Source organism: Leucoraja erinacea, chromosome 2, assembly GCF_028641065.1.
Source record: "Leucoraja erinacea ecotype New England chromosome 2, Leri_hhj_1, whole genome shotgun sequence".
In the NCBI taxonomy this organism is placed as follows: domain Eukaryota; kingdom Metazoa; phylum Chordata; class Chondrichthyes; order Rajiformes; family Rajidae; genus Leucoraja; species Leucoraja erinaceus.
Window position 1 is genome coordinate 65589098 of NC_073378.1, and position 25672 is coordinate 65614769.

At 43.0% G+C, this 25672-nt stretch overlaps 1 protein-coding gene across 4 annotated transcripts in view; it reads right to left on the reverse strand.

The window, feature by feature from the left end:
• Positions 1 to 25672, reverse strand: part of LOC129710935 (cadherin-18-like) — a 757826-nt gene that overhangs the window by 199376 nt on the left and 532778 nt on the right. For all 4 annotated transcript variants that reach the window (XM_055658245.1, XM_055658266.1, XM_055658256.1 and 1 more), the window contains one exon: positions 7413 to 7707. In XM_055658245.1, coding sequence (XP_055514220.1) covers positions 7413 to 7707 — 295 coding nt within the window. The remainder of the gene's footprint in view (positions 1 to 7412; positions 7708 to 25672) is intronic.

Genomic DNA, 25672 nt, shown 5'->3' on the forward strand with positions numbered 1-25672 from the left:
GAAGATACCCAATGTCCAGGATGGATAAATCTTGAACGTGATTCTATACAAGGGCTATTATTGGCTTCTATTCTAGGGGCCTCATTACCTTTTACAGTTACGAGATTGAATAAATATACGACTAACCCAATAATAAGACATACATTTCGAATATGGTTTCAATTTCGTTTTTTTCGATTGAATGATTTTATCTTATCGAGTCCTATCATATCTAATTTTCTCTTGCAACCTTCTAGTACTGATCAAGCCTTTCCGTTATGGAAGAGGAAGGGATTAGTAGCTTTTCGTGATTTGTTTTTTGATGGTTGTTTTATGTCTTTCAAACAATTCTCCAATAAATATAATTTACCTAATTCATACTTTTTTTAGATATTTACAAATTAGACATTTTTTGAAGGCTACTCTACCCTTCTTTCCGTTACCACATCAAACCAAAATTTTGGAAAAAAATTACATTTGAACCCTTATCAGAAAGGATTAATAATGACTATTTATGAGTTGATTTTGAAATTACAAATAGATCTATGTTACTAAAAGTCTATTCTTGACCGGTTTTGGCCATCTGTGCTGCGATTTCCGAGAGAACGCCGTGACCTACAGCCGTCATTTTTGGCCACCACAATCAGAGCCCCCCTCCGCCACCTGTGTGCCGAGGATTTTTCAAGTCGATGAAAAACGACAGAGATATTAATGATTTTACAAAATTCCCCATTCTCTCTGCTGCCCCCGCTGGCGGCAAGGGGGATGGACTATAAAACCAGGAAGCGGTGTGCCTCAATTAGTTTGCAAGTTGGAGGAAGGCAGAGGGTCATGTTTCTCTGAGTTATGAACAACACTGAACACATGTCCACACAACTGTGCGTAAGTACCCTTAATGTGGTTTGAAAATGAAAATATGGTTAAAGTAAAAAAGCACTGCCTGCAAATGGTTGTTTGGGGGGTTTGGGTTGAAATAAAAAGGCACACTCCCCCCCCCCCCCTCCACTCCCCCCCTCTCCTCTCTCCTCTCCCCCCCCTCCTCCTCTCCCCTCTCCTCTCCCCATCTCCTCTCCCCCCATTCTCCTCCTCCCCCTCTCCTCTCCCCCCCTTCCTCTCCCCCCTCTCCTCTCCCCCCCCCTCCCTCCTCCTCCCCCCTTCTCCTCTCCTCCCTCCACTCCACCTCTCTCTCCCCTTTTTTTTCTCCCTCTCCTCCCCTCCATCCCCTCCCCCACCATCCCTCCCCTAAACCCCCCACACACCCTTACCCCCTTCCCTCCACCGCCCCCCCCCTCCCCCTCCCCTGCTCCCCACCTCTAACCCTCCCCTCACCTCACCCCCTCTCAGCACACCCCCTCACTCCCCCCTCTCCTCCCCTCCCCTTTCCCCCCCTTCCTCCCCTCCCCCTCCTCTCCCCCTACTCTCCTCTCTCCCCCTCTCCTCTCCCCCCCCCTCCTCTCCCCCCTCCTCTCCCCCCTCCTCTCCCCCCCTCCTCTCATCTCCACTCCCCCCCTCTCTATCTCCTCTTTTTCTCCCCCTCCTCCCCTCCATCCCCTCCCCCACCGTCCCTCCCCTAAACCTCTCTCCCCTCCACACACCCTTACCCCCTTCCAGGAAAATCAGGAGTTACATTGTTCAACCCTTGGTTAAATTTGATACGACTTGGGGAAGATTTATTCAACATTTTCACACAATATAAATTGTTCCCTCTCCAACTGTTATAAAACATTTTTTTACCTTTATATGGTGGAACAGACTTGATGACCAACAGGGACATAAATTGTTGAAATTGTTTGCAGCTCAGATTCTGTTTTGCTTTTCTTTTTATCTTTTTTCGTTTTCTTGTTTAAGGGGGTTTTGTTTCTTCCTTTTTTCTCTTTTTTTCTTTTTATCTTTTATTTTTAAATATATGTTTTCTTTTAAACATTTAACTATATTTACATAGAGGTCTATATTCAATGTATATTTTGACACTGGACTCATATTTAGGTTATACCTGTTATTAATGTAATCCTGATCCCTATGTATCAAAATCATTTGTTATGTTTATCATTATTCTTTTTTTTTGGTTTTGTTTTTGTTTTTGGAAAAAAAAAGCTAATAAAAAGATTTTAAAAGAAAGAAAGAATATTTTTCTAAATTAAAACCTATTGTAGCTTGAAACAATCTCAGATCACGTGGAAGAACCAAAGGATTATTTCTAGTATGTAGAAAACATTATATTGCAAGTCAAAATATGTTCACCTGGATATTCATCATTGGTTGTTAGTACAAAATAAAAGACAGCATTCAAAATTCATTGCAACGACGTTAGTCGATTGGAAAGAGAGGACATCCTACGTAATGTGAATGTAAAATTATTTATTTCAATTGACTGGGAATTAACTTTTTTTCAAAGTTATTTTGCATCTTTGCTTTCACTGCGACGCGTTATTATTTACTTCATTTGATGGGAAGCATGCCAATTAGAGTGCTGGACCTGGTTTCAACAGTGATCAGTTTATTGGATTGTAGTTTATGTCACTGAAACTTAAATTTTGATGTCATGGAAAACGATGCAAATTCCTAGATCCGTTCATGACTTTGAGGTGATTTTTGTTTTTCTAATCTTATTAAAGTTCCCGATGACCACACTTCAACAAAATTCTTCATTGCCATTTCAGAACATTAAGTAATTGTGAAGGCCTTATGTTAGATCTTTAATTCAATTTTCCCAAAGTGAAGTCAACAACAATTCCGATTCATTAATACTTCACACATTAGAAATCTGAAGTCTGAGTGTGAAGCTATGGCTGAGGTACTGCATAGAAAGAAGCCAAGGTTCAGTTCAGTTGTTTCATTCTGTTCATAAGGTGCAACAATTCAAGCATATTTATTGAGACTAAAGATATATTTAGTCAGTAATTTGTTGGTTTTTTTTCTTGCTACCAGAATTTGAGGATGAATACATAAAAGGTCGAAAAATATTCATTATGAGAGCATTAAAACACAAAGTGTGTGTGATGGGACTAGTGTAGATGGGGCATCTAGGTCGGCATAGGCAAATTAGGCCGAAGGGCCTATTTCCATGTTATATGACTACATGTGTTGGAAGGAACTGTGAATGCTGGTTTAAACCAAAGACAGACACAAAGGAGAGGGTTCAGAGGAGGTTGACAAGAAAGATCCCAGGACTGAGTAGGTTAACCTATGATGAGCGTTTACTGGTACTGGACCTGTACTTGCTGGAGTTTAGAAGAATGAGAAGGGACCACATTGAAACATACAGAATAGTGAAAGGCTTGGATAGAGTAGATGTGGAGAGGATGTTTCCATTAGTGGGAGAGTCAAGGACTAGAGGTCAGAATTAAAGTACGTTCTTTTAGGAAGGAGATGAGGAGAAATTTCTTTAGTCAGAGGGTGGTGAATTTGTGGAATTGTTTGCCACAGAAGGCTGTGGAGGCCAAGTCAGTGGATATTTTTAAGGCAGAGAGAGAATCATGATTAGTATAGGTGTCAGAGGTTATGGGGAGAAGGCAAGAGAAGGGTGTTCAGAAGGAAAGATAGATCATCCATGATTGAATGGTGGAGAAGAATTGATAGGACAAATGGCCTAATTCAGCTCCTATCACTATGACCTTATGACAAAATGCTGGAGTAACTCAGTGGGACATGCAGCATCTCTGGACAGAAATAATGGGTGACGTTTCAAGTTGAGTCCCTTCTGTCTAAAGAAGGGTCTCGACCTGAAACGTCACACATTCCTTCTCTACAGAGATGATGCCTGTCCTACTGAGTGACATCAGCATTTTGTGTCTATCTTCTGTATGACTCTATGACTGTTTTATGTGTTGGCTGAGTCTGTTCCTGTGATGTTGCTGCAAGCAGGTTTATCATTGTACTTGTACAAATTACAATAATGTCGACTTGATAATTATTCATACAAAAATGTAGAACAAATTAAATACCTGCTCTGTCCCCCCTCCCCACTTGCCCCACCAGGCACATATTTCTAGCATATAAAAATCTCAAACACCAGCCATTTGCCACAGTATAAACATGTTCAAATCAGTGAGAGTTCTTTGGTGAACTAGACCTTGGGACAGATTAAGTTATTTGATCTTTCAAAGGTCGTACCACCCTCTGTATTGTAGCATTGCAAACATAATCCCGCGTAGGTTAGGATTCCTGCATAAAGCGGACAAAACCACAATTTGCTATTTGAGGTCCTCTCCCAAAGGGTAACAGTTGAAGTGCCAGCCAAAGTGAAACAAGAAATGGCACTCAGTCACGATGAATGCAAATGCATGAAAAAAATGGAAAAGTAAAAACATGAAATTCAATTAGACCAAAGTGGGCATGTTAAAAGAGATGGAAAAAAAAGGTCAAATTATTCAAATGAATATAAGATGATCTGATAATGTCCAGGATTGATGAGCTGGGCAATAAGGAAATGGATAACAAAATTGACCAAGAGTGTTTCCATACAAGCGACCAAGATAAATCAAATTCAAGAAGCAAAGACCTTATCAGAATATGTAACTTAAAATTGGAGAGACTTCGGCATCTTAAATATGTTTCAAAATTCAATAATTAAACTAAAGTCAATTCTAAACTTTACCAAAGTGGAAGTAATTTTTTTTTTAATAAACATTGTAATTAAGGGAGCAAAAAGGATTGGCTACATTTGTAAACTTCAGATGGTCAATGGTACTTTTGTTTCTGGAGAGCTGTATGGATGTTTCCAAATGACAGGAAATATAAATTAGTCTTGGCAAGGAGGCAACACAGATACATTGGACTGTCACTGCCTGGAATTAAACTGCCTGGAATTAAATGGTATCGTTCTGTTTCCATCACCCCCCCCCCCCCCCCCCCCACACCCCCCCCAGCATTCTGCAACAAATTAATGATTGTTTCTGAAACCAAATGATGAGTTGTGTTACATGACTTGGAACATTTGATCTTGCACTTTTAGTCAAATTACAAGCTTAATGTTCATTTTTGGTTTGGGTTGCATGGAATTATATCCTTGTCCATTCAACATTCCTTGAGGAACACTGCATGGACGTTAGACCTCAGTGTCTGAAAGGATCCCTATGGTAAATGAATTTCAGGGCAATTCATACACACAAAGACACAAGGAACTGCAGATGCTGGTTTACAATGAAAGAAAAAGACTTAGCGGGTCAGGCAGCATCTCTGAAAAACATGGATAGGTGAATCCTTCAGGGTCCTGACCTAAAACATCACCTACCATGATCTTCTGAGATGCTGCCTGACCAGTTGCGTTACTCCAGCACTTTGTGTCATTCAAACGTACATAGTGTGGCCAGGGACACACAATACATGGGATGTAAAATACCGGCCTGCATCCAGTATTGTGGTGGGTAAGAAATACCTCCCATGGACTTGATCTACACTTCATGCTGCCTCAGAAAAACAGCTAACGTAATCAAAGCAGCCAACATAACATAATCATAATAATTGTGCCATTCCTTCTTCTCCTTGCTCCAAATGAGCAGATGGTATAAAAGCTTGAAAGTGCACACCACCAGATTCAGGAACAACTTCTTCCTGTCCATTATCAGGCTTTTGAATGGTCCTTCATTAAGGTTGGGTACTGTTCAATTCAACTCGACCCCATTGAGGACATTGGACTTTGTGGTGGCACGGTAGCGTAGTGGTAGATTTGCTGCCTTACAGCGTTTACAGCGCTAGAGACCCGGGTTCGATCCCGACTACGGACGCTGTCTGTATGGAGTTTGTATGTTCTCCCCGTGACCGCGTGGGTTTACTCCAAAATTTTTGGTTTCCACCCACACTCTAAAGACGTACAATTTGTAGGTTAATTGGCATGGTATAAATATAAATTGTCCCTAGTGCGTGTGTAGGGTAGTGTTAATGTGCGGGGATTGCTGGTCGGTGCGGACTCGGTGGGCCGAAGGGCGGAGACTGCGGGACCTGGAGCGGGGGTGGCGGCCCAGAGCTGATGCTGTGGCGGCGTTCCGGATTTCGGTAGCGGCAACATAACCACGGAGGTCCGCTGGACTGGAGAGCGGCATCTTCGGCCTGGATCGATCGCCTCAGCGCAGAGGGAGAACAAGGAGGGAAGAGACGGAGACTAAGACTTTGCCTCCATCACAGTGAGGATGTGCTTGGTGAACTCACTGTGGTGGATGTTTAATTTGTGTTTATTGTATGTTTTGTTATTATTGATTCTGTGTATGACTGCAGGCAACATAATTTCGTTCAGACCGAAAGGTCTGAATGACAATAAAGGATCTATCTATCTATCTATCTATCTATCTATCTATCTATCTATCTATCTATCTATCTATCTATCTATCTATCTATCTATCTATCTATCTATCTATCTATCTATCTATCTATCTATCTATCTATCTATCCGCTGTATCTCTGAAGTAAACTAAACTAATGTGCTATAATGCGCTACAATGCTGAGAACTATTTTCTGCACTCTGTATCTTCCCCTTTGCTCCATCTATTATGTTTGAGTTGATCATATCTATGTATCGTATATCTGATCTCTTTGCATACCATGCAAAACAAAGCTTTTCTCTGTACCTCCTCGGTACATGTGACAATAATAAACTAAATCTTATAGCTACCTGGTATTATGGTTATTAATTTATGGTATTACTGATTATTATATCTTTATCAGTGTGTTATTGCATTAATGGGCCTGTGAAACTGCAGCAAAAAGAATTTCATTGTTTTATTGATGGCGCATATGAGTATTAAACACTTATTTGACTCTTTTCTTGATTTTCATTTACATGCCTCCTTCTCTGATAGAGTTATGATGGTGGAGTGTTTTCAAGGAAATTCATAGCCATGATATGAATTTTATTCTCCAAAGGGGTGGGGATGGGAATATGTGACTGGTGATTTGGACACATTGAAGTTGACGGAAATGTCGGAGAATGATCTGTTGGATGTGGAGGCTTGAGAGATGAAAGGTAAAGACAAGGCGAACTGTACCTTTGTTCTGTTTTGGGGAGGGGGAGCGAGAATAGAACTGCAAGTCACAGTGGAGATACAGGTGAGGGATCCATCTATGACAGCAGGGAGGAAACCACATTTACTAAAGAAAGAGGACATCTTTGATGTTCTAGATTGAAAAGCCTTTCATCATCATGCTTGTGATGATTGAAGTACAAGAGACCTGGAAATATTATATGTAACTAATACAAATTACGATGAATACTTGGTATTCTTAGCCACATCCATTCTCTTCATGGACCACATATAGTATAAACTATCTCAAATTCTAATTACGTTAAATTACACGTAATTAGTAAATATTCATTTAGTTAATATGCTGAAGGTTCGCAGAGAATTAAAGGGGAAAAAAGAAATAGAATCAACTGGTTCTCTCAAGATATGATAAAATGCAATCAAGTAATGCACAATTGATTTAATTAGAAGCTTACCAACTTCAGACATTTCAGGGACAGAGGCAGAGTAAGGACCCTCCAAAAAAGCTGGTGCATTATCATTTATATCTTGCACCTTGATGATAAACTCAGACTCCGGCTCCAGAGGCTTGTTTGTTTTCCTGTCCAAGGCTTGAGCGTGCAGAATGTAATGTACCCTCTGTTCACGATCCAGACTTTTCGTTGCATGAATGTCCCCTGTGCTGTCATCAATAACAAATATGGAGCCAGCTCCTTCCCCTGAAAGGATGTATTTGACCGATCCATCTCCTTTATCTGCATTTGAGTGAAGCTGTAAAATATATGAGAGAAACATAAGTTCAGCTGTAAGCATATATGTGTTTTAATCAAATCCAGCCATCTCGTCTGACTGAATTTATCCCTTTTTCCTTCTTCAATTATTTTCAAAACACTTAGTGAAATAGGATTTCAGGGGGATTATTTGTTATCATACCTACAAGCCTATTCTTCATCTGCAAGTGAGTTGACATCATAATAACAAACTATTCATTTATGATAACATTGCAGATGAACTCAATCTTCTCAACATATTCCTTCATTCTCAAGTAACAATTCATTTGGAATGGAACACTACTTGATTTCCTATTACTGGTCAATTTTAGCAATGTAATGATAACACAAAAATGATTGAATAAGACTTTGGTTTTCATATCTGTATACCATACGTTCTAATATTTTATCCATTGGACAATGGATAACCTATAATTAAATTTTGACTTCAAAGATTGTTTCCATTAGAAAGAACTAATAAAGTCAAATAAAAACAATAATGTATTATTTATTGTTCAAAGGAATTTCACTCTGCATAAGACTGAGGTTTGGTTTTCTCACTGGCATGAATTACTCAAGATGCATTCTATTTTTCACTTCATTATTTCTGAGCTTTAAATTGAGAAAATAATGGGGATTTACTGCCAAAGAACAAAAAGGGACCCTGTATGGGGTGCAGGGGTGCCCAGAACAAAGAGGGACCTGCCATGGGGGGCCCACTGAGAGAACAAAGTGGGAATTGGTGTGGGGCGGGGGGGCGCCGAGAGATCAGAGGGACCCGGTTGTAGATTGGTTACTTTACTTACTAATCAATGTAGTGCTTTATTTATATAAGCTCCGCCTACTACTACACCATTCATATTATCACAACACGACATGTGCTGTTAGTTGGTGATGCAGCATGGTAGAATTAACATGCTGGTGTGTTGTACACGTTACTCAATAAAAATTGTTGTACCAGATCCGTGAGTATGTGTGATTTATCCAACGTAGTGTCAGACATGTTCAACCAACTCTGCGTTTAAGTAGACAAAAATGCTGGAGAAACACTGCGGGTGAGGCAGCATCTATGGATCGAAGGAAATAGGCAAAGATTCGGGTCAAGATCTTTCTTAGGCCTATTTCCGCCGCGTTTATGTATATCGGCATTTATTTTCTTTCCAGTGCTCTATTTCACCTGTTTTGTCCCATATCTCATGTTGCTACAGCCATTTCATTCCATAAACTTGATCCTCTGATTTTTGACTCAGACCTCGCTAAATATTCGTGGATTTTCGAGCGCAACTTTAACTTTTACATTCATGCTGCTCATAGCAACGTTCCACCAGACCACCTTACCTCTACCCTTCTCAACATTGCTGGATTATAAGTTATCAAACGAGCAGAGCACTTCGACTTTGCTCCTGCAGTTCTGGATCACAACAATCAGATCGTGGTACCTGCTGAAAATTTAGATGATCCTGAAGTTCTGATCACCAAATTCAGACAGTTATGTGACCTTCGCACTAATTCCTTACTGGAACGTACTAAATATTTTGCTTGAAATCAGCTACAAGGAGAACCTGTGGAGACTTATATCAGCACTCTAAAACATATTGCTGCACGCTGCCATTTTGGGAATCTGTCTGATGAACCCGTCCATGACAGACTGGTGGGTGGAATCCTCAGTGACAAGGTACGTGATGAATTACTCCATGATACTGAACCAACCCTGGTCTGAGCTGAACATGCTTGCCGCATTGCTGAACTCACAGAGTCTCACACTAAATCAATGGGGCCAGAACCACATTCCTCATACCGTGTTGATGCTACCGACACCTCCTACTGCACCCAGCGCTCACAGCTCAATACATCATTAGATTAGATTCCTTTATTGTCATTCAGACCTTCCGGTCAGAATGAAATTACGTTGCCTGCAGTCATACAGAGAACCAATAAAAACAAAACATACAATAAACACAAATTAAACATCCATGACAGTGAGTTCACCAAGCACATCCTCACTGTGATGGAGGCAAAGTCTTAGTCTCTGTCTCTTCCCTCCTTGTTCTCCCTCTGCGCTGAGGCGATCGATCCAGGACGGAGATGCCACCCTCCAGTCCAACGGACCTCCGTGGTGATGTCACCGCCGCCGAAAGCCGGAACGCCGTCTCCACTCCGAGACGGCCCGCCACATCTCGACAATCTAACAGATTTATTGAAAAGTGTTCTCACAGTGGCGGGTCACACCCCGCTGATTGCGCATTGTGCCTTGCCTTTGGTAAATTATGCCACTTTTGCAAAAGAAGAAATCATTTAATTAAATGCTGTTGAACTTGTGGGAACCGCTCAGTTCCACGGCAGCCTGTGCACCTGTTAAAACAAGAAGATTCTGATAACGAGTACCAGAAGCTACCAGCACCTCCTCCAGATATTCTCTGAGCCTGATGATAACAGACATAACATACACTCTCTGGTTGATTCCACTAACAAGCGCCTCGACCCTGAAGTTTCACTTTTTGTCAACAATACCATTACTGTTGTAAAGATCGACATTGGGGCCAAATGTAACGTCATGTCATTGTCCGAATTTACACGAGTCAAGAATATCGAACGTATTGTAAACACATCAGCTACTTTGTTAGCCTATGGAGGAGGGTATGTGCACCCAGTTGGAAAAGCTGAGCTGCAGTGCCGCCCAGCATCACAAGCTGAACTTTTATATTGCTCGTGGGAAAGTTGCAACTCTGCTTGGCATTAACGCATGCCAGGACCTAGGACTGGTAACTTTCGGGCCAGCCGTCCATCAAATATCTCTTGCCGATGGCTCCACCCAGCAGATACTTTCGCAGTACAAGGACCTTTTTGATGAAAAGCTTGGGCAGCTACCCATCTAGTACAATATCGTCACCGATGTAGATGTCTTACCCATATGCTATGCATGACAGAGTGCACAATGAGCTCCAGTCGATGGTGTCCCTGGGTGTCATTGCCATGGTTACCAACCCATCTGACTGGGTTTCCACCATGGTGGTCACAACAAAGAAAATCAAAGAAGAAATCCGATTTTACTTCGGAGTCACGTGAGGGACTCCATGAAAGAAGCCCGCTACAGCGCATGCGTGTCATATCGCATACACGCATTCAACGAGTCAGACGTGGGAGAGGACGTCTCCCTAGAGAGAAATGCAAAGAAGCAGGTAAGAGACTGCAAAAATTTTTCCACTTACCTTGCAGGTAGGAAATACAAGAAGCTGCAGGAGCTGGAGAGGAGACTGCAGAAATATTGCAGCCAGAACCAGCAGCAGCAGTTAGCGCGAATCCTCTGGAGGGGATTCCCAAACGGCTATTTTTAGCACAGAACAGCTGTGCCCGACGTCGCTCCCCGCACCGGCAAGATTGACTGCTGCCGGGCGGGAAACAAAGCTACACGGCCCGGGGAGTTTCTAGACCAAGTCGGGTCTATTTTTAGATGCAGTCGCTAGGGGCTCCGCAGCTGATTGAAGCAGCTGCACCACCCGGGAGAGAGAGAGCTGACATCAGGGACAGCAGCCCATGGACCTGCGCTACGGGGTCCGTGGGGCTGTGGGAGGAAGGACGTTCCTCCGAAAAAGGGCAGGCTGAAAACCAGTACAGGTAAGAACAAATTTCCCTTACCTTTTTGGTGCTTTTTTCCAGACGTGCCTGCTGTATTCTGAAGAGACTGGTGTGTTGCTGAACAGCAGGCAGCCAGCTAAGGACGTCAGGGCACAGCCACAGGTCGTTACTGGTGTGAGCTGAACAGCAGGCAGCCAGCTACGGATGTCAGTATAGAGCTGAAGGGCTGCCAACACAGAGTTTGCTGTTGTTTAATGACAAGCAGCAGGCAGCAATAAATGTCGGCACCAGCATCTCCCAGAAGGGAGCGAGTGCCAAACTTCACCCTAAATGGGTAGAGGTGCCCGTGAGTACCAGGACCAGGGGGAATGGTCCAGTGCCCGTAGGCATGGGGACGGGCTGTGGGATATACCGCGTGCGACTAGTGCCCGAGAGCACCAAGGTCGGCAGGAGCGGTCCCATATATTAAGCACCCGCGACGACTAGTGCCCGAGAGCATGTAAGTCGGCTGGAGCGGTTTGCTGGAGTAAATTTCTCCATAGTGGCAGGCTCCGGGATTGGAGGATAGCCACAGTGGGCAAATAATATAAGTCCCACAGCAGTTTCCCATATGGGCTGCATGAAATGTTGGACGCCTCTGAGGAGGGTATCGAAGGTCTGACGGGGTAAAGCCTGAGCAGGTGATGGAGCCACTGTCCCCTATTGAAGGGGGGGAAAACAACCTGCCGAACATGATGAGCAGTACTGCCAGCAGAACTCACGGAGAATGATTTCGAGAAGGATGGCTGTGAGTATTGAAGGACTGTGAGTCCACCCATTAACTTCAAGGTAATATTTTGCTGAAGTGTTGGCAAGGGTTCTATACCCCAGGAATATTGTGGTGCTCTCAATGTAGCCATTATTACAGGTGCATTTGCAGACGTGGGGAAGACATTAACCTTATGTGCATCCTAAGAGAGGTAGTGTGTTTTTGTAATTATACTACAAAGAATTGGGCAGAGGTACCCAGCAGCAGCGTCCTGTTTAGGGTTTGGCCGGGACGACCACTGTGGAGATGCAAACTAACATTAACCTTTAGGCTCTCCACAACCGCATATGAAACCAAGGAAAATAACTTGGTTACCACCAATAACCATGGAGGTAGGTGAATTTGGGGCTCCAGTATTAATAGGGAGCACGGAAGTTGGGGGGATATTGCAACTTCATGTTGATGCTTGGTGTAATATATCCATGGACAGATATATCCTTAGCAGTTTTAAGGGATATCTGATATAGTTCTACACGAACAAAACCCTCCAGTACATAACCGGATAGATATACATGCTGGTATGAAATAAACTAAACCTGAACAACAGGATTTGTCTCAAACATCTTTATTAGAAATAAGAAAGATGGGGGATGCCGTATTATTATGGATTATCAATACTTCACAATGTTGTGCAATATATTCATTTTAAAAATGGATATGTTTAGCAGTGCTAAGATTTAGTGTGCAGCAGGCTAGTCTATGGGAAGTATTAATTTAAGATCCTTGCTATTCAATATCAAACTGGGGGAAAAATTTTAAACCAGTGTTGGGACTGCTGCAACACCAAAATCATAGAATTATGGTATAGTTGGATGATATTGTGGGAATAACTTAGGAATCGGCATGTTAGGCAGTGGTTGCCACTAATCAATTGTTTGTGCAGCTGGGATGCATTGTCCATCCACTTAAGTCAAAATTGACACCATTAACACATTTAATATGTTAATGACTTACTAATATGGAAAGCCACAGAGGTCAACTCGGCTGTGCTATTACAAACAGATGCCAGTGCAATTGGTTATGGTACAACTGATACCATCTCGAGCTATGGGGGAGATGGAATATATAAGAAGCTAACCTACATAACACTAAGGGTTAGAAATGTTAAGTGCATTTCATGGGCTAAAATCTTATTGCTCAGGAATGAAACTGCAGCATGGTAGATGGTAGAAAGATATCACCAGCTTGTGATGAATTGGCAAATTAAACTTGGGAATGGTGTGTCCAAAGGAATATTTGGTTATGGGCTACGTATCTACCAGGGATACTAAATCAGTGGCAGACACCAGGCCACGAAAAATTATTGGAAGTACTAAATGGATGTTGGATAGATGGTATTTGCTAAAATCAGTAAAGTAGGTAAGGCCGGATATTAGAATTGCATCCGGGGTTAAATCACCAGTTACCGAGGTATGTATCATTGATACCAGATCCTGAGGCAGAAGCTACAGATGCTGTTTCACTGCACTAGGGGAGGGTTTTTTCATCTATGTATTACCTCCTTGTCTATTTTATAAATTTGGGGTACGAAGGGACATTCAACAGGAATCGGCATCGGGGATGTCTTAGTACCTGATTGGCTTACCCATCTATGGTTTTCTGGGGTACAGGACATGGTGCTGGAACTATGTATAACGGTAGACGTAGTCCTAAGTTGCTGGTGCATCCAGTAACTGAGGATAGCTATCCATGTCATAGAAAATATTGATTTAGTAGGTTGTAGACTCTAAAACACCGCTACGGGACATGGGGCTATCAAAAGAACTGTGGACATGATCACAGCAGCACGAAGAAGGTCTACTCAATAACAGTATTTAGGTCATATTAAAATGGACTAATTACTGCCATGATAACTTTCTGGACCACAGAAATAAGGATGTTCCGGGGGTGCTACAGTTGCTTACCAGCCTGCAATATGGAGGACTGTGTTTCAGCACTGTGAATAGTGCCGAAAGTGCATTGTCAAGTCATTAATGGCAAGAAACAGTAAGACAGTCTGTGGGATCACATCCTCTGGCAGTTAAAACATTTTAGAGGATATGTTAACACCAAGCCACCAAAAAAAAAAAAAGATACAACTATATTTGGAATGTAAGTGTGGCTTTGATCTTGCTAAGGAATTGGTCGCCGGCTACAGCATTAAATCTGGATAACTAACTAGAAATGGTAATGCTGATAGCGCTAGTCACAGTGCATAAGCTCCAGTTATTGCTAAAAGTAAGACTGGATGGCTTCACTATTGCGGCACGAAGATTGGGGGTGTGATCCAGGACCGTATTATTAAACAAAATAGGCCAGGATTAGCGGGGCAGGTCATAGAATTGATGGCCTACCCGGAGGACAAATGCCTCTGTATAGTAAAGTACGGTTTTGTTATACAGTAAGGGAAAAAGGCTATCAGAGGCAAGGAATTGGTGTTTAATCAGCTATAAGATACTGTACCATAGAGTGTAACTCAGACCATTTTGCGGTGGCTGAAATATGGGATATGATAGGCGGGAGTGAACAATAACATATTTAATTCTCACCCCACCAGGGCTGCAGCTACATCTGCAGCAAAACGCCTTGATGTATCCATGGACCAAATCCTCAGGATTGCAGGATGGTTGTTGGAGAATACGTTTCAGAAATGTTAACAAACCAGTTAGCAGTATGGGAACGTTTTTTCGGGGAACAATTTTAAGTTCTGTATGATAATTTATCCCTGAAGAATACAGGGTTATGATTTGAATTAATTCGATATTATTTATCATTTCCATTAAATAATTGGTATGAATGCTTTGAATATAATTAACAATTTCTCTCTAACTACCAAGGCAGTTGTGAAGCATGGACTCGTTTCCACGGCATGAGGTCACAGAGCTTTGAAATCTTTCATGGAGTCCCTCACGTGACTCCGAAGTAAAATAGTAAGATTAAACGAGAACTTACCAGTTTGAAGTTTGATCTGTATTTTATGAGGAGGAACGTTGAGGGAATACATGCCCTCCGCTCCCACCCTCATAGGGTCATATCTTAAACTGGTATCTCTTTGATAATCTTGCTATTTTAGGTCAATATAGGGTATCTGTGACCTCACACCGCTGCTTTGAAGGATGACACGCATGCGCTGTAGCGGGCTTCTTTCATGTATTCCCTCAACGTTCCTCCTCATAAAATACAGATCAAACTTCAAACTGGTAAGTTCTCGTTTAATCTTACTAATTTGTATCAACTCCCGAGATCTGAACACTGCGATCAAACGCCCGCACTGCCCGATGCGCACAGTGGAGGAAGTTGCTGCTCAGCTAGGCATTGCTTCTGTGTTTTCTGTACTGGGTGCCAAAAGTTTATTCTGGCAGATCCCGCAGGACCCCGACTCGTCCAAACTCACCACATTTGGCACCTCCTTTGGCCGTTACAAGTTCCTGCAGATGCCCTTTGGCCTCAACTGCTAGTGAAGTATTCCAGCATACAATGGAACAATTATTTGAGGGATATCCTTGTGCCATAATTGTCAACGACATTCTCGTTGCTGGACGCAACATGACTGAACACGATGCCAATTTTTAAAAAGTACTGGACCATACAATTGACATCCACCTCAAACTCAACCCTTTGAAGTGCAGATTCCGTGTCAAGGAGGTCCAGTATGTCAGACACCTATTCACCAGTGACGGACTCAGACCGGACCCCTCCAAGATCATTGCCATCAAAGTGAGGCCAGTCCCCACTGATTTAAAACTACCGGTGACACTTACGTGTGATGCCTCCCAATATGGGCTAGGAGCTGTTTGCCTCCAGAATTCAGTCGAGGGAGGCTGCAGACCTATTGCTTATGCCTCCCATACCTTGTCTGCGACGGAACAGCGATACGCCCAGATCGAACTTTGCTCAACTTCGCCACATCACTAACAGTCCAGAATTCCCACTATCAAACAGACTTGCAGAATGAGCTGTCAGGGCCGGCAAGCAATTGATGGATCGCTCACACCTTGCTAAATCCAATGTCTACCTGGATTAACTCAACCTGAGAAACATCGCCCGTGACTGGGGTCTCCTGTCCAACGCCTGATGTCCTGACAGACTCGTGCTGCACTGCCTGTGCCCAAACAACTACTGCAGCCACAGGTTCCTTCACCACTTGCTGTCCAGAAACAATGGCAACTGAAACACGATACCCAAAAGCGATTTTTTGATAAATCCAGCAAACCACTTACACCCCTCTCCAGTGGCCAAGTCGTTCGCCCTCAAAACAACAAGGGCTATAGCCATTTGGGTGTCATCCACTGTCCCGCAAAAGAGCCACATTCATACCTGGTGAGTGCAGGCTGAGGGGTCTACAAACACAACAGTCAACATCTCCTTCCTGTGAAGGAACCATGTCCTGCTGTCTCGTATCCTAAAGCTCCACATCCGATCTACCCATCTACTGACGGACTTTCTCTTCCCACACAACCTGCAGCTGCAGACCCACCCCTGGTTGTGTCTCCAGCTCCCTCACCACCATGTTTGGTGCCCCGCTCGCCTGCCTCGCTGTGTTTGTCCACCGGGTCCCCAGTGCTCCCACCGCCTGGGACCCCGGCATTCTTCCCGGTGAAGGGAGATGTAGATCTGTACCGTACAAATAAACATGCTGCTGTGTGTTGTATACATTACTCAATTAATACTGTAGTACCAAATCCGTAAGTATGTGTGATTTACTGTGATTCCTGTGATTTAGGAGATTGAGAGGGGATCTTATAGAAACTTACACAATTCTTAAGGGGTTGGACAGGCTAGATGCAGGAAGATTGTTCCCGATGTTAGGGAAGTCCAGGACAAGGGGTCACAGCTTAAGGATAAGGGGGAAATCCTTTAAAACCGAGATGAGAAGAACTTTTTTCACACAGAGAGTGGTGAATCTCTGGAACTCTCTGCCACAGAGGGTAGTTGAGGCCAGTTCATTGGCTATATTTAAGAGGGAGTTAGATGTGGCCCTTGTGGCTAAGGGGATCAGGGGGTATGGAGAGAAGGCAGGTACGGGATACTGAGTTGGATGATCAGCCATGATCATATTGAATGGCGGTGAAGGCTCGAAGGGCCGAATGGCCTACTCCTGTACCTAATTTCTATGTTTCTATGTTTCTATGTTTTACTCAACACCGGTGCGGGTGAAGGCCATGAGGGACTATATTGAACACTTTGTAACTTTGGTGGCACCATAAACGTGGCAGGTTTTTGCATATGTTGTGTAGCGTAAATCAAAGAAATTCACTGTGACATGTCTCATGTGGTAATAAAATATCATTGAATTAATCAATCAAAAGAGCAACATTGAACCAGCAAAACTATCTCTGATACGTAGACAGAGATAACAATTTAGGTTTAAGCATTTTGTTGACATGATATCTAAAATGTATGAAATATGAACTCTGAAGATTGCTCAGTTAATCTGCGAAAAAAAAATCAACCGATGGTCCATATTATTTAGTCCGTGTGCAAGCTTAGATAGATTTGAGTGTAGAAATTGTGAAGAGAGGATTTCTTTCCTCTGGGCTGGGAAAATATCAGAGGAAAGACTCGATGAGTTTGTCTTATTCACTTTCCAGGAACACCCTTCACAATGGGTGACAAGTACCTTCCAGGACTGGCAGGGGGTATTGGAAAGGACACGCTAAATATTCAAATTAAGTTGCATGCCTGATTGTAATTTTAAAAACAAATGAGTGGACATTTCAGTCTCAGTTGCACCAGCCATTGAATGATGAACTGAAGGAATTCTTGGTTTTTGGTTTCTTAAAGATGCCACAAGGCCAGGGAACACACGGGTAATCTTCATTTGCACAATTCTACAGACTCAATCCCCCGCTGCCAACTCTGTACCACCTGCACAAACCTCTGCAGGCCAGTTGCCAATCACTTTTTACCCATGACAACTTTTTTTCTTGATCTCACAGCTCACCCAATTTTTGGTGGGATGTCCCTGGTGATTTTGTGTCATAGAGTCATAGTCATAGATTAATACAGTGTGGATTGGGCATTCAGCCCAATTTGCCCACACTGGTCAACAGTGTCCCAGCTACCCTAGTCCCACTTGCCTGAGCTTGGTCTATAACCCTCCCAAACCTGGCAGCGTGTTCCATACATGTAAATTGCTTGTTCTAAGCTTTCCCCCGGTCTAGTTTCAGTCACAAACCACTGAATCAAGCACTTGAACAACTAATCTTTATTTTAACAAAACACAATTACAGTTCCCACCACTGTACCTGACCACCGTGGGTTTGATCCTTAGACTTAGATCCTTTATTTGTCATTCAAACCTTTCAGTCTGAACGAAATGTCGTTGCCTGCAGCCATACATGTAATAATAACAACAAAACACACAATAGACACAAATTAACATCCACCACAGTGAATTCACCAGGCACCTCCTCACTGTGATGGAGGCAAAGATCTTAGGGTTACTGTCTCTTCCCTCCTCTTCTCCCTCTGCGCTGAGGCGATACCCCACCGGGCGAATGGTAATCAGTCCCGCGGCTCACCGAGCTCGCGAACGGGCCGGTTCAAGCTCTGTGGTCCGGGGTGGTCGAAGCTGCGCCTTCCAGTCCAGCGGACGCAGCTCCGGAAAACAGGCATCAGCCTGTGACCTGCGAGCTCCAGATGATGTCGTCCACTGGCCCACGGCCGAACCCCAGATTCAGGCCACCGCTGCCAGAACGCCGCCTCAGCTACCGGTGCACCGTCACAGCCCCGCGCCGGGCCGCCTCAGCCACCAAAGCACTGCCTCAGCCCCGCGCCGGTCTGCCTCAGCCACCGGAGCACCACCTCAGCCCCGCGCCGGTCTGCCTCAGCCACTGGAGCACCACCTCAGCCCCGCGCTGGTCTGCCTCAGCCACCGGAGCACCACCTCAGCCCCGCGCCGGTCTGCCTCAGCCACCGGAGCACCACCTCAGCCCCGCGCCGGTCTGCCTCAGCCACCGGAGCACCACCTCAGCCCCGCGCCGGTCTGCCTCAGCCACCGGAGCACCACCTCAGCCCCGCGCCGGGCCGCCTCAGCCACCAAAGCACTGCCTCAGCCCCGCGCCAGGCCGCCTCAGCCACCGGAGCACCACCTCAGCCCCACGCCGGGCCGCCCTCACGCGAGCGCCGTCCCAGCCCCAAGTCGTGCCGCTGCCACCGGAGCGTCTCAGCCCGTCCCAGGCCCGCACCAGGCCGCCCTCACCGGAGCACCGAGTCATGCCACTGCCACTGGAGCGCCCGAACGCCGCCACAGCTCGAAGACGGCCAGCCTCATATCTCCTGTTCAAGTGCTCGTATCCTCGTATCTCCTGTTCAAACCCTTTAGGCTTCGGTCAAACAGAGACACTCCAGAAGGTCACGCAGTCCCAAGCACTGGCCCAGAAGATCGACTCTGGACCTTGTGGCAGTGGACTTATATAGGTCCCACGACCTTGAGGAACCACATGGGGATGGTATCTGAACAATCCAATGACAGATATCGATTTACCCCAAACATAACAGACAATTTCCTAACCCAATAATACAGCAGCTTAATACATTGTCCTCAAACAGGACTTCTCAATGAAGCCAACTTAGCAACATTTATCCTGATCTGCAAGAAACCCAGACAAGGCTCAATACCTCACCCAATCAACACTCGGCTAAGTATTTACAAGGTGTATGTCTGGTTTGCAGTAATCCAATCCATTCTATGCATTTTGCACCTAATTTACAAGGTCTGCAGATGTTCTTATTCTTTTCCTGCAGCTTGTATCTAGGCTCTAGACAAACTGGCACCACTCCGCAGGTTGTTCCAGTTCTGCAGAGAGCTATTCCAAATTGATCAAATCTCCCAGCAGCCCTGAAGCTGGCGAAGATAAACATTCCTTCCTTTTTTATCATATATGATAACCCATCATTTATGATAACCAAATAGTCCAATAATCAGCTAACCAGATATACATATGTGTGTCCATTACATTTCCCACCAATCAGCAACATAAGATGATGATGTTTCTTCCAAGAATCTTGCCAAGTTTTCATGGGCGTAGCTTCACAATTTCCATTTGATGAGTCTTCACCTCCCGAGTTTTTGTGGGCGCAAATTCCCTCCATTCGTGTTGTTGCCCATTCTTCCATTCCTTTCCATAGTCGAACCTAAAACCTAAAATTCCTGAAAATCCATCATGCACCCATGCTTTCCCATACATTCCCTATTCAAACCTATTATATTCTACTCTATTGCAGCATCCCTATTTCTATTCAGTTCCCTAATATACTCATTATTATCCTCGGATCAACACTAATCAGCCTTCTTCATATTATATGTTATAATATGTATATCTGATGACGGGTTCTCATATAAATTTCAGCTGGGTTAAGTCCAGATTTCCCCACAGGCGTGACTCTATTTTAAAGCAAACCGTGATAAATGTTCCAATTTAACCAAATTCAGTCTCAGTCTTCAATTTACTATTTCAAATTTCAGTATCCATCACACCCTTCTCATTCCATAGCATTGCAGCCGATAATACAATTCCATTCTAATTCCTGTCGATTTCCCAGCTGTTCAAATTTAAACAATCAATTTTTATGCTATCAATTTCATCATAAATCCAATCAAGACTGCCGAATCCAGGAACAATTTCCCTCCACCTTGATAATAGATGCCGCTTTACAATCAAGGGTTAAACAATTCAAATCCATCGGTTAAATATGCATCGGCTTTGCTATTCTCAATGCCTATTCAAGTTTCTCCCCCTAATTTACTAAGTCTCTCCTCCAGTACCTCTTCTTATTTATGTATCCTTACTATGTTAACTCGTTAACATAGTAAGGATTGTTTGAATGCGACAATCAGTTTGTTTCCTTATGAATGACAAAATTTTGTAATGTACTACACTGAATATTTTGAAGAAATTTTAGTACACGTGCTTTGTGGAATTCATTGCCACAGAAGGCTGTGGAGGTCAGGTCAATGGTTATTTTTAAGGTAGAGATAGATAGATTCTTGATTAGTATGGGTGTCAGCAGTTATGGGGAGAAGGCAGGAGAATGGGGTTATGCGATAGATCAGCCACGATTGAATGGCAGAGTACACTTGATGGGCCAATTCGCCTAATTTTGCTCCTATCATTGAAGAACATATTTTGTCAGCCATCAAAAAGTTTTCACTTCTAAATTCAGACTCTGTTAGTAATGTGGATAGTTGTAGCAGCTTGATACATTATTTCATAGCGCCAGTGGGTGATAACCACCGATCACAGAGCTGCCTGTTGTCAGCTATGATGGGAATGCTTTGAAGTGAGTGTTTGCCAACTTTTCCCGGGATACTTTGGCAACATGGTAGGAACTTGATTTCTGTTGCGTAGTTTGACTGATGGATACTATTTGCCCCATCTATTGTTCACACTGATTTTATTAAGTCGTAGGATACCAAATACGTGTCTATTTGGTATCAGACACAGTCTCTGTGACTATTGATAGCATTTACATTTTTCTCCCAGCCCGATTTCTAGCATCAAAGGGATTCCCATTGTGAAACGTTCAATCCTGCACAAGAGCTGCCAATGCTCTTAGACACTTTTAATTTCACTGTTAATTATTGTATGTCATGGAATGCAGAGGGAAATTAGTACATTTCAGGCAGACAATTAGAATTGTGTCTTCAAAACCAAAAGCTGGGATGGCAGACAAAATGCTTCGCTTAGTTTAGTTTAGTTAGTGCAGAAGCAGGCCCTTCCGCCTACCGAGTCCACGCCAACCAGCAATCCCCATACACTAACACCACCCTACGCACTTGGGACAATTTACAACTTTACCAAAGCTATTTAAGCTACAAACCTGTGTGTATTTGAAATGTGGGAGGAAACTGGAACACCCAGAGAAAATTATTGTGGTCACGGGGAGAAAGTAAAACTCCATACAGACTGCACCCGGAAGCATGTTCGAACCCGGGTCTCTAGCGCTGTAAGGCAGGCAGTAATGCCACCTTGCCACCCTAAATTTGTGTACCCTGATAAATATTATACAGCATGTGGCCTCAACATTCCAATTAGTTGACGTCCTCTTTTATGTATCATAGACAATAGACAATAGGTGCAGGAGTAGGCCATTTGGGCCTTCGAGCCAGCACCACCATTCAATGTGATCATGGTTGATCATTCGCAATCAGTACCCCATTCTTGCTTCTCCACATATCCCCCAACTCCGCTATCTTTAAGAGCCCTATCTAGCTCTCTCTTGAAAGTATACAGAGATCCGGCCTCCACAGCCCTTTGAGGCAGAGAATTCCACAGACTCACAACTCTCTGTGTGAAAAAGTGTTTCTTCATCTCCGTTCCAAATGGCTTACCCTGTTATTCTTAAACTGTAGCCCCTGGCTCTGGACTCCCCCAACATCGGGAACATATTTCCTGCCTCTAGCATGTCCAAACCCATAATAATCTTATATGTTTAAATAAGAAACCCTCTCATCCTTCTAAATTCCAGAGTATACAAGCCCAGCCACTACATTCTTTCAGAATATGACAGCCTTGCCATCCAAGGAATTAATCTTTTGAACCTACGCTGCACTCCCTCAATAGGAAGAATGTCCTTCCTCAAATTTGGAGACCAAAACTGCACACAATATTCCAGGTATGGTCTCACTAGGGCCCTGTACAACTGCAGGAGGACCTCTTTGCTCCTATACTCAACTCCTCTTGTTATGAAGGCAAAAATGCCATTTGCTTTCTTCACTGCCTGCATTAAGTGCATGCTTACTTTCATTGACTGATGAACAAGGACTCCCCAGATCCCGTTGTACTTCCCATTTTTCTCAACTTGACACCATTTAGATAATAATCTGCTTTCCAGTTTTTCCAATTAAACTGCATCTGCCATGCATCTGCCCACTCATCCAACCCGTCCAAGTCACCCTGCATTCTCATAGCATCCTCCTCACAGTTCACACTGCCACCCAGCTTTGTGTTATCTGCAAATTTGCTCATGTTACTTTGAATCACTTCAATTGTAAATAGCTGCGGTCCCAGCACCGAGCCTTGCGGTACCCCAGTAGTCACTGCCTGCCATTCTGAAAGGGACCCGTTAATTCCTCCTCTTTGTTTCCTGTCTGCCAACCAATTTTCTATCCATGTCAGTACCCTAACCCCAATACCATGTGCCCTAATTTTGCTCACTAATCTCCTATGTGGGACCTTATCAAATGCTTTCTTAAAGTCCAGGTACACTACATCCATTGACTCGCCCTTGTCCATTTTCCTAGTTACATCCTAAAAAAATTCCAGAAGATTAGTCAAGCATGATTTCCACTTCATAAATCCACGTTGACTCAGACCGATTCTGTTACTTCTATCCAAAGGTGCCACTATTTTATTTTTATGGTTGACTCCAGCATCTTCCCCACCACCAACGTCAGGCTAACTGGTCTTTCATTCCCTGCTTTCTCTCTCCCGCCTTTCTTAAAAAGTGGGATAACATGAGGTAGCCTCCAAAACTGATCCTGAATCTATAGAACATTGAAAAATTATCACCAATCCACGATTTCTAGAGCCACTTCCTTAAGTACGGATACAGACCATCAGGCCCTGGGGATTTATCAGCCTTCAGTCCCATCAGTCTACCCAACACCATTTCCTGCTTTATGTTGATTTCCTTTAGTTCCTCCATCACCCCAGATCCTCTGGCCACAAGTACATTAGGATGATTGTTTGTGTCCTCCTTAGTGAACACAGATCCAAAGTACATGTTCAACTCATCTGCCATTTCCTTGTTCCCCATAATAAATTCACCTGTTTCAATCTTTAAAGGTCCAACTTGGGTCTTAACTTTTTTTTCCTCTTCACATACCTAAAGAAGCTTTTGCTATCCTCCTTTATATTCTTGGCTAGCTCACCTTCGGACCTCACATAGAGCGGGTCCTGACTGGCAGTGTCAATAATAAACCATCACACTTTTCCACTGCCTTGGCAATGACTAAGCTGGATCAAAGTCTGGCTGAGCAGAAAGAAACACAATGAATATGCAGCTTTACATCATATATCCTCACGAAACAAATGCAATGTTGCTCTGTATGGCTGCATCCTTGTATGTATTCTAACCAGTGGGTTCATATTCTGAAGCTTCTCAGTCATCTCACAATGCTATCTTCACTTAAGATAGCCATCAAAACAGATGGCCAAGTATGAACCAGCTCCTTCACCTGCCCAGGTTTGGCCCTCTGGTTTATTAGATTTGATGTTTTGCTCTTTTTGCTTCAGCACAGATGGGTTGAGTGGCCTTTTTAGGCTCTTTTCTCAGATTGAGGAAGTCCTCCTCAATTGCCCATAATTCTTTCATTTGATCTAAAACCCATTATTCTTTTCCATTTCTCGCTTGCCTTTAAAAATAACCCAGATTTAAATCCATTATAATGCTAATGGTCGCACAGGGAACAGAATGGAAGCAACACACCTCCAATTCAGAACATAAACGAGCAGTTACACTGTAGAAATTCACATCTCTAATTTCTGAGTGCTAGTCATGACCCTGCATTGATCATTTCATTGTCATCAGTGAAATATACACTGGTTGTTACTGTTTTATCATATTTGCGTTTGTACGTAAGGAAGGATGAACTTTTAAATAAAAATGCATAAAAGAAATGAAAGAATAAAGTAAAAATCCACTATCAGTCATGCAAACCATTGCACTGATAACAGATGAAATAAAAATCCAAATAACAGCAAGTTATTATGCAAAAGATTGTGGATACTCATTCGCTAAAGGGATCTTTAAATGTGTAAGTCACATGCTTTCAGATGATTGCTCTTTGTGTCTGCATTGTTATTACTATAATTATTCTTTTTAACCTGTATTTTACTGTAAATATTGAAATTAAGCCTTTCGAGACACCACGACTGCAACCACATACATTACAATAATGCGTACAATTTTGGAGCAGAAAGTGGAAATTAATAGTACCCAGAGTGATTACGAGCACGCAACCCCATCAGAAGGTTAAGGAATTTCATAACATTGCACCAACAAAACTAAAGCTGAAGTAAGACAAGATTTTTGCATTGAAATAATTCTCTTGAATGCCGAGCTTATTACTTATTCCACAGTACCTTTTGCAATGACAGCATTTGATAATGCGCCTGCTAACTGTCAAAATGATTTATTTCAGAATAAGCAAATACACTTAAACTGTACCGTGAAAGAGAATCTTCAAATTATAACGTTTGAAAAAACATCTACCCTACATTGTCAGAAAATTCTACACCACTAAGGCTCCATATCAATAAATCTATCACGTTACCTTGAATTGAACAATGTATTATCAAAGTTTATTAAAGACTACCTTCAGTTGTTGAACGGTAGAATAGGAATAGGTTGCCCAGCAAAGAAGAGTGTGAAAGGATTGTTCACTGGAACCAAGAAGACTCATAGACTAAATACTGTTACAATGGCCATAAGATCATTCAGCTGAAGTAAGTCTACAAAATATTAGTAGCATGAAATGGAGTGGAGGGTGAATTCAAACTAGTATGATATTTTAGTCCTTTCACAATATTCTTTAGATAACATGTGCACAATTTCTATATTATCTTTTGGACAATTTTTATCTGCTGGATCTCCA